Consider the following 10,252-nt stretch of genomic DNA (forward strand, 5'->3'; position numbering starts at 1 on the left):
CACCCCCCTCCACCCCCACCCCCCACTGCGGTTCTCGGCAGAAACTAATTAAACCCACTCGCCCTTGGTGCAGCCTAAGACAGTGTATGAATATTTCAGTGTCTCGCAGGCAGCCCTGTAAAGCGATCGCTGTATTATTAAGAGGGGCGCAAGAGGAGGAGGAGGGTTGAGTTTGCCGCTGCGGTTTTTGTTTTGGTTTGGTTTTTTTGGATGCTGCTGCAAGGCGACTTGACGCATTCCGGCACTGGCTCCTACTCCTAACTAGCGCATCTCACTCGGAGCAGGTAAGGAAAAGCCCCTTCTCCCCCCGCGCTGTTGGACTTTATTTTGGACGGTTTGGGTATGGGATGTCGATCTCCGTTCCCTCGACTCTCTCTCAGTTGTGTTTAGCTGCTGCAAAGCAAGAGAGGAGATGCTTTGCTCCCCCTCCCCTAATCCCCCCACTGTTGTGATGAAGTTATCCGTGCTCAGCTAAGCCTCCACCGTCTGTGAAGTGGGGAGCGTGGTGGTCAGGAGACTTATCGCAGGAGCTGACCCCGCTGAAGTTGCCTGGGAAGCCCTCCCGATGCGCTCGGGGCACCGCGGGGTCCACATGTCCCCCTTCCTGCCTTGGAGGCACCAGTGCGTGTCCAGGGATGTGTGGGAGCGTGTAGGGCTCCGCATGTGCCGCTGTAGTGGGCAGAGCGGGATGTTCTTGCTGCTGTGAACGCCAATCCATTGCGCCTGAGCGTGTGTGTGTGGTGGGGCTTGGGGGCTGGTTTATTATGTTTCTCTCCTCCCTGGCAGCCTCCTGTAAGTGAGCTTTATGCCTTCAAAAGCAGAGTATCTCCATCCCTCAGCCCCCTCCCCCCCCCTCCCCGTGATTTATTTATTTATTTATTTATTTGTGTGTGTATGTGTGTGCGTGTGTGTGTGATAACTTCGTGACAGCAGCTGCAGCGATGGTCCAGTCGGCGAGAAAAGTGGACGGATCAAGTTAAAGGCAAAAGGAGACAGCTGGGGAGGGAACCCCAGCCTGGGGGTGCACTCCATAGACCTTCAGCCTCCCGGCTTGGGGGACAGGACCCCTCACCTTACCTGCCCTCTTCCCCCCCTAAAGGTACTTCTTCCCTCTTTCTTCACCCTCCTATCATCCCTGATGCCTCTCCGTTCATCCCACCTCTCCTTTCCCCTTTGGGATATTTCCATCCTTTAGGGTCCTCGTCCATCCCTTCCTCAAGCTCTCCATCCCAACTTGTCATCCCTCCCTGCAGACTCTGAGCCCTCTCCTCTCCCCCCCTTCCCTCCCCCCCCGTCCCCCAAACTGCCCTGGGGCTCTCAGCTCTCCTCCATCTTCCTCACCCCTCTCAAGTCCCTCTCCCTCACTTCTCCTACCCTGCCCCTGGGTCCCCTTTCCCCTGTGCCACCATGACTGTGATGGCTGGAGAGAACATGGATGAGACTTCTGCGCTACCTGGCCACCCCCAGGATAGCTACCAGCCCGCTGCCCACGATGACCATGAGTGCTGTGAGCGCGTAGTGATAAACATTGCTGGACTACGCTTTGAGACGCAGCTGAAGACATTAGCCCAGTTCCCCAACACTCTGCTGGGCAACCCCAAGAAGCGCATGCGGTACTTTGACCCCTTGCGCAATGAGTACTTTTTTGACCGTAATCGGCCCAGCTTTGATGCCATCCTCTACTACTATCAGTCTGGGGGGCGGCTTCGCCGGCCAGTCAATGTGCCCTTGGACATGTTCTCTGAGGAGATCAAATTTTATGAGCTGGGTGAGGAGGCCATGGAGAAGTTCCGGGAAGATGAAGGATTCATCAAAGATGAGGAGAGACCCTTGCCGGAGGGGGAGTACCAGCGCCAAGTATGGCTCCTCTTTGAATACCCAGAAAGCTCTGGGCCTGCAAGGGTCATTGCAATAGTCTCTGTTATGGTGATCCTCATCTCAATCGTGATCTTCTGCCTAGAGACATTACCTGAGCTGAAGGAGGACAAGGAATATACAGTGCATCGCACTGACAACACCACCCAGGTCTACAAATCCAACATCTTCACAGACCCCTTCTTTGTTGTGGAGACCCTGTGCATCATCTGGTTCTCCTTTGAGCTGGTGGTGCGCTTCTTTGCTTGCCCCAGCAAGACTGAATTCTTCAAAAATATCATGAACTTCATTGACATTGTGGCCATCATCCCTTACTTCATCACCCTGGGCACCGAGATGGCCGAGCGGGAGGGGACTCAGAAAGGAGAGCAGGCCACCTCCTTGGCCATCCTGAGAGTCATCAGACTGGTAAGAGTCTTTCGAATCTTCAAACTCTCCCGGCACTCTAAGGGCCTCCAGATTTTGGGACAGACCCTCAAAGCAAGTATGAGAGAGCTAGGTTTACTAATCTTCTTCCTCTTCATTGGGGTGATCTTGTTCTCTAGTGCGGTATATTTTGCTGAGGCTGAAGAACCTGAGTCTCATTTCACAAGTATCCCCGATGCTTTCTGGTGGGCGGTGGTATCCATGACCACTGTGGGCTATGGTGACATGTACCCTGTGACAATTGGAGGCAAAATCGTAGGCTCCTTGTGTGCCATCGCTGGTGTGCTGACAATTGCCCTGCCTGTACCTGTCATCGTGTCCAACTTCAACTACTTCTACCACCGAGAAACAGAAGGGGAAGAACAGGCTCAGTTACTTCACGTTAGCTCCCCTAATTTAGCATCTGACAGTGATCTCAGTCGCCGCAGCTCCTCCACAATCAGCAAATCTGAGTACATGGAAATCGAAGAGGATATGAATAATAGCATAGACAATTTTAGAGAGGCTAATCTCAGAACTGGCAACTGCACTGTAGCCAACCAAAACTGCGTTAATAAAAGCAAGCTGCTGACTGATGTGTAAACAAAAAAACCAAAATCCCCACTCACAGCTCAAAGACTTTAGTGACACAGTCACACTTTGTAGATGCTTTACTGATAGTCTTTGAATGCTTTATTTATCTCGTAAATGCATTGTTGCATTGCGAATTTTTGCTCAGCGATAAAGAAGCTTCCAGGATCCATGAAAGATAAGATTTTGTTTATTTTTAAAAAACATTTTCCATCTGGTAAATGATAACCATTTGAACTAGTTTAGTTTTAAGCTGTATGACGCTAGACATAAACTTTTCCTCTCCCATCTCCCTTTTTTATTTATTTAATGAAGTTAACTTAAACTAAGCAAGACAGTCTTTAGAGCTATAAAGTATATGCATGGATTCCAGTAAAAATATTCTGCAAAACTGCACAGTTGCAAGAAAGTGCATCAGATAATAATAACAAAAAAGATTAGCAAAAACCTGCAGCATTTGCCATGGTTTTTATGAAGGAGCGCAAATTTTCCTTCCGCCCCCTATGTGAAATATTGCATACTTCCAATCTACAGATCCACACAGCACCTTATTAAAAACATACTTAAGCCTGGTCTCTTTTGCTGTCCATAGAAGAAGTATTCTAAAAGGAAAATAAGAAACAAAACAGAAGATAAAACATCTGCAATGCTGCTAAGTTCTCCTACATGCAGATGATCTAAACACACTTTTCCTTTTCCCTGTCCAGAACTGGATACAAAACTTTAAGCCCCTCTGTTGCAAGATAGCACAATGGAGTTTAATATAAGCATGTTTGAATTTGATACTATTTATTTTATAATCGCATGCCTGAAACGTTACCTCAGACAATAGCGGATAAGCTTTCGTTTGAACTGAATCTTCTAAAAATAGGTCCTTTATCTCTCTTTTTTCTTTTCTTTTCTTTTCTTTTTCTTTTTGATTTGCATTCACCAGAAGTGCACTCCTTAATTTATTAAATCGTTGACTAGTAATTTAAAGTACTGTATTTAAGTGCGTATGTTAGTCAAATGGGAACAGTAACTTTTGGAGATCAAAGCATGTTCAAATATTCAGCATTATGGCCTATTTGATTAAGGTGTAACTTGAATTAATTAATGCATGAATTCAATAATAATAATAACAATAATAATAATATTAATAACAATAAAAAACAAAATTAAAAAAAGTGCTTGATAGACTGAGGGCCTGAATGAACTGATCAGAGAAACCTGATTGTTTTCCTGCATTGCTCAGGAAAATGTGTTGGCTTTTGTCCAGGTGTTGTTGGAAAGGAACATATCCCATCCCTTAAAGGGAAAGCTATATGGAAAATTAAGAAGTCAAGTTATATATAGCAACACCTAAAACCTAGTATCCTTTATAGTTGAAAGGTGCAGATGCATGCTTTTTGGTGCATTCTCAGAATGTAAATGAAACTTATCTATTATATGCATCCAAATTGCAGCAGCTGGTTTCTTTTGCAGTCATTAGTTGAGCCTTTTTTGTATTCCCCTAAAACTCACCGAAGAGACTCAACAGATTGATTTAGGTAGTTGCGCAGTGCCTTTATCTTACATCCCCTAAATTGCTGAAAGTGCCTCCAGGATCTGAGCCGATCAGAGATAGCGAAGGAAAGGGCAAGGCACCAACACGCTCTCAGGAGTGTTCTGTGCTGCCTCCTGGCACAGCACAGAAGAGGGTAGAGAAAGAAAGAAAGAGCAAGTGTGAGTGAGAGGGACGCAGAAGAGGCAGGCAGAGACCACCAGCACCCATGGGATACCTTCCTCTCCCAGCCAGTCCGATGCTGCAGGGCTCAGCATTTCCTGCTGCCAAATAACTCATAGTTGTGTTTATGCAAGACTTCAAGTTTCCCTTGGTTGTTTATACAGACGTTGCTGCCATCGTTGTATCTGCCCTTCCTTTCCCTGAGATGGCTTTTTGGAAGCCTGTTCCAGCATGGCAGGACGCAGGAGGAACTAGGGACCAGCATGAACTGCAGCATCGCCCAGTCAGGCAGCCAGACTGCGGGGATGTGCTTGTCTTTCTCTTGGATTCCCCTGCAGGTAGGTGGGAGAGGCTTTCTAGTGCCCTCCCATCCCTACCTCCTCTATCCCCTTTCGACAGTCTGTCAGATCTTAAATCCCATCACAGATCTTTTCAGCCATATTCTTCTTTCTGGTCTCTAACCTTAGTCTACTTCCACCATCATCTGGTGAAGGAAGCAACGTTAGGAGAAGGTATCTTCTGCAATATGCCAGCCTTGACTGCTAGGCCCTGGAAGATAATAACCTTTGACCTGAACTAATGTAGGCACTAATCCTTATTTTTCAAATGGACAAAGTTGAGGATCTTCATTCTGCACTTAGCATGTGGCCAACTGCTGTTGAACACTTCTCCTTCCACATTGTACAGATCCTTTCTTCCCCTATCTTTCTGATATATGTATATATGTGTATAAACGTATATATGTGTGTCTGTGCATGTGTGTGTCACCCACATATGCAGACACACATATACATATAAAATCAAGGCACTTAGAGTTAAAAAACAACCCTAACTCTGCAGTTACGCACAAGCCTGACCTGCCAGGTTTCCAGAAAGACTTGACTTTATTTCTCACTGTGTGGCTTCTGTGAATCTTAATGATGAGAAAGCAATCGAGAACTGAGGGAGCTCTAACTCCCGCAAGAAATACAAAGCATCAGATAAAACAGGGCATTACATCCTCTAGGTAGATGTTGTAAAGCTTCCTTCCTGTCCCTTGCTCATGCCCCTGCCCACGGTATACCTCTCTCCCCATTAAATTCTGGTGGTCCTGATCTTCCCAAACTCTTGAATTCTAGGATACGATTTCTCATGTCAGAATGGTTTTGGATGCTGCACTCAGCTTATAAAACAACCAACTGACTAAACTAAACAGCAATAATCAATTCAGTGCCGTGGGACTGATGATCAGAAAGTAGCATCTGGGAGATGAGGCCTCACTTTGGTAACTTCTGCCACAGTTGGGTATGCACGCCTTAGTTGAATGAGCAGAATGATAATCATTCTGCATATGTAAAGAGAAGAGTGCTGCGTGCAGCATGCCGATTCTTCTTTGTCAGGAGACAGGGATGGATCATTAGGACTCCAGTTGTTTTGGGGAGCCTGAATGTTGCTTTGTCCATTTATAGCTCACTGCAAAGGATCTCTACATATGGAGTACAGGAATTAACCTCGTGTAGCATAGGCATGCATTTTCAACAAATTTGACAAAAAAATAACAACAACAACAACAACAAAGCTCTTACTCCCTTTACACAGGAGTGCTGAAATGTCTTTGTGGGCCTGAAGGTGCACTTAACAAACTGCCTGTTCTTATCAGTAAGCATCCTTTTCTTTCTTTCTTCTCTTTCTTTCTTTCTTTCTTTCCTTTCTTTCTTTTCTTTCTTTCTTTCTTTCTTTCTTTCTTTCTTTCTTTCTTTCTTTCTTTCTTTCTTTCTTTCTTTCTTTTCTTTATTTCTTCTTTCTTTCTTTCTTTCTTTCTTTCTTTCTTTCTTTCTTTCTTTCTTTCTTTCTTTCTTTCTTTCTTTCTTTCTTTCTTTCTTTCTTTCTTTCTTTCTTTCTTTCTTTCTTTCTTTCTTTCTTTCTTTCTTTCTTTCTTTCTTTCTTTCTTTCTTTTCTTTATTTCTTTTCTTTTTTTCTTTTCTTTTTTTCTTTCTTTTCTTTTCTTTCCTTTCCTTCCTCCCTTCCTTCCTTCCTTCTTTCCTTCCTTCTTTTTCTTCCTTCCTCCCTTCCTTCCTTCCTCATTTCTTTTTTTTTTCATTTTCTTTTTTTTCTCCCCCTTTTGGCATATGCTTCCTTTTGCCACACATGAGCTCTATGAGGTTGTTTATGTCAGTGGAAGAGGACTGGAAATGAGCTGATGGCCAGTTTGGTGCATCTCTAAAAGAGTCAAGAGACCTTCCTTCATTTGGAATTGACCTTGCAGAAGCGATGCCCGTGTTATGCTGGACAGAGAAACCAGTAGATACGGCAGTCTTGGGCTGTAGTTTGATGAGGCAAGGCAGCTATTCCAGCATAAGGAGTCACGACCCAAGCCTCCTTTACCAGCCACTGCTCTATGCCTTTCTTGGCTTCTTAGTTGTCCCCATACAGCTTTTTCTTCATCCACTCAGTGAAGGGGATGAGGGAACTGACTTGCCGTGCGCAAGGCAGCAGTGCACTGCAGTGCAGAGGCAGGAATGAAGTGGAGAGGCAGTGGGCACGAATCCCATAGGCTGGTATCTCTGCCAAAATTTCCCATCTGGTCCTACCATACTTAGCTCTAGAGCACTAGGGAACGGGCAGAGGAGCAAGGGGGAGAGTGGAAATGAAAGGCTCTGTACCCCCCTTCCTTCACAGAACTGAGAGGTTGCTGCCAGACTGCCAAGAGCTCAAATCCTCTGTGTGGCAGCTCCATTAGAAACAATGAACTGGATTTACTTGTCTTCAAGAGGAAGTTAGTGTGTAGTAAGCCAGGCTGTGAGTTCACGGCATCCTAGCAAACCCGTGCAGATTCCCTGCACGGAGTCTCTTAAGCCTTATCTCCACTGGGGACTTCAGGAAAGCTAATCCGAATTAATGAAAGGTGTGCATTTAAAGTAGATTTGTTAAACTGCTTTAAAGCCCAGCATGGACATTCTGTTGCAGTATAAAAGCAACCTTAATCTGATTTGGAGTCATTCTTTTTGGAAGGAAAGTAAGCTGAATTGAATTAAGGCTGCTTTAATTCTGAACACAATGGGGCTTAATGCAGTTTACCTCATCTGCCTCACAAGTTCATTCAGATGGATAAGCCTTTAGTAATCATTAAATGTAATGGAACTGACCCTACTTTACAGGGGGTGGCTGGGCAGAGTGTGGCCACGTGCTACAAAACTCTTAGTACGTGCGTGCTGGAAATTCGCAGCCTGGCTTATTGACGTCTGACATGTTGTTCCCGGGAACAGTTCTAGTGGTTTCCTTCCCTTGTTGCTGGTTCACACATTCATAAGTGTGAGAGGAATCAATCCCGCTGCCTTCTGGGAAGTTGACGATGATCACGGCCCAAGGAAATTAATTTTCCACTTACAAAGTCTCTGACTGTGCACATGCTTAACCCTGAGGTACTGTTGATCATGTGGACAAGCACCTGAAAGACAGTATGCAGCACTAGAGATATGAGAAAATTCAGCAAAAGTCCTCTTGTTTTCAGCAGTGATTTTGCCCAAGCAGAGATTTCAGGGCTCAGACCCTTCTTAGCAAATCAGCTGTGTATCATTCATTAGAGGCTGCATTGGCCCAAATCAACTATTGGAGCAGTGGCAACTTTTATTGTCAATTTTTTAATAAGGGACAATTGTTTTCATTAGAGAGAAGTACAGAAAGTTTGTTTATATTATGAGAGCGCTGAAGCCCAAGTGCAACATAAAAACCTGCTTATTTTTAAGTATAAGGAACTGAGGGCAAATTTCTCTTTTCCATAGTTCACATTTGGACATTGCAGATTCTTATAGGCACATATATTAACCGAAATAAAATAAACACTAGGACAGGAACATCTGAAATGTATTAGAGAAAGGTGGAAAGTTGTATTTTAGAATAAGATCTTCTGCATACATATGTAGTAGTTGGAGAGAAAATATTCCTTTCCAAATATTAGCTTGATAACTGTTTTTAGAGGGGTGCCATTCTAGATTAATTAATTTCCCCTAATATGGAGAAGAGGGAAGTACTACAGCTTTTCCAGGAATGGTCTGATCCTGTAGGCTTCCAGCAGCCTGATGCCACTGGTCATCACAGTAATGATTTACCCTCCGTAGCCACAGAGCTGGATGGAATTGGAAAGCTGTCCTTGCAATTGCTCAACATGGCAAGTTTGTTCCAGACCTGACTATTCCAGTCTGAAACAGGCTCCTTTTCTGAGATGCTTTAACCAGGGACCTACATTTCAATTTTGTTTGGACTTATTTCAGGCTGAGTTTCTTTCTCTGTTTTCTGTTGTTCTGACTTTACTTAATCAGGTATAGAGAATTTATTTTTTCTGAAATACTTATCAAGTATTCTTAAAGGTGTCAGTATTCGTATCTGCAAAAAATGAAACTACAGGGTGTTCTACTGTTTCACTCAGGATGGGTGAACTTGCTACCGGTGAGGTCAACAATTTATGCTGTCAAGGCATAGCATGCTTTGATATTTTCAAAGGAAATAAAATTAAACTGAGGTCTTAACTAAAATTTGTCTCAAAATATCTGTTAATATGTAATTCTGTATATTTCACCTGTTCACAGGCTCTAGCAAATGTCACTACAAGTTACAAAAAAAATAATCATTTTCCATTTCTAGTTTCTATAATAAAATGAAGACGTTGCATTCAGTTCCTTTAGGTGCATCAGTCTTTGATCCGTGTTATTGTTTCAGTGACATTTCTATAATGTAATTGGGATCAAATGTATATTTTACTTTTGTACAAAAGTAAAAATGCTATTTTTATGACTAAATTCAGCAAACCCTTACCTATAACCTGCTAAGATTATATCTTTTTTTCATTTTCTTTACATGTAAACCATTTTTTTTTTGCAGTATGTCGGTTTGAAATGAATAAATAACAGCTGTCAATAGAACTGTATATGGCCTCTCAGACATACCTCTGATTTTAAAGATCAAATATTACTGATGTGAAATATATTAAGTGAATATTCTCCATATGAAAGTGCACCATCAGGGCAACAAACCATTTAAGCTGACACAGCTGTACTTATTTTCACCATTTACAAATTGCTTACACTTTGGGTCAAGTATGTACTTCATTGTCACTTTACAGCTCATTTTACTTCCAGTAGTGAAATCGTTTGACTTATCATTTTTAGAACATCTAATGTTATGAGTTCTTGAACTATTTGAAATGCATAGTTTTCATCTATGCAATTTTACCTGCTTCTGTACTTGTTCATCTGTTCATACTTGGCATCAATTAAAGATAATTTTTAAGGATCTTACCCAGGATTATTCTGTCTGGTTATTTTCTGGAGTCTGGTTTTTCTGCTGTCTCTACTGGCCAGTTCTATCTGAAATCAAAGGTTGGTTCATTGATGGTTTTCTTACTGAATGGTATAAGAAATGGCAATGTAGCGACTGGGAAATGTGGCTGTGGGCTTTGAGAGGCTTGTAAATGTCAACTCCAGCTTTACAGTACAATTAATCCAAGGGTTTGGCTTCCATAGGCTTTGGTGAGCCTTGAGTGAGTAAGGTTCTGGGGCCTTCACTGCTGAGACAGCACTCAGTTCCACCAAAACCAGTGGAAATAAGATTAAGCCTACTGATTGTGTTCTCCAAAGGCTTGTGGGTGTCAATTAGCAAGTTATGGCTACATTCCTGAATCTGAACCATTGCCTGTAGCAT

At 43.3% G+C, this 10,252-nt stretch overlaps 1 protein-coding gene across 1 annotated transcript; it reads left to right on the forward strand.

The window, feature by feature from the left end:
* The first annotated feature begins 1,407 nt into the window (after window positions 1-1,407).
* LOC104294591 (potassium voltage-gated channel subfamily A member 1) lies at window positions 1,408-2,883 on the forward strand. Its single transcript, XM_009894216.1, has one exon. The coding sequence runs from the start codon at window positions 1,408-1,410 to the stop codon at window positions 2,881-2,883; it is 1,476 nt and encodes a 491-aa protein (XP_009892518.1).
* Window positions 2,884-10,252: the final 7,369 nt, after the last annotated feature.

The sequence above is a fragment of the Charadrius vociferus genome, unplaced genomic scaffold (genome assembly GCF_000708025.1).
Source record: "Charadrius vociferus isolate BGI_N301 unplaced genomic scaffold, ASM70802v2 scaffold160, whole genome shotgun sequence".
In the NCBI taxonomy this organism is placed as follows: Eukaryota; Metazoa; Chordata; class Aves; order Charadriiformes; family Charadriidae; genus Charadrius; species Charadrius vociferus.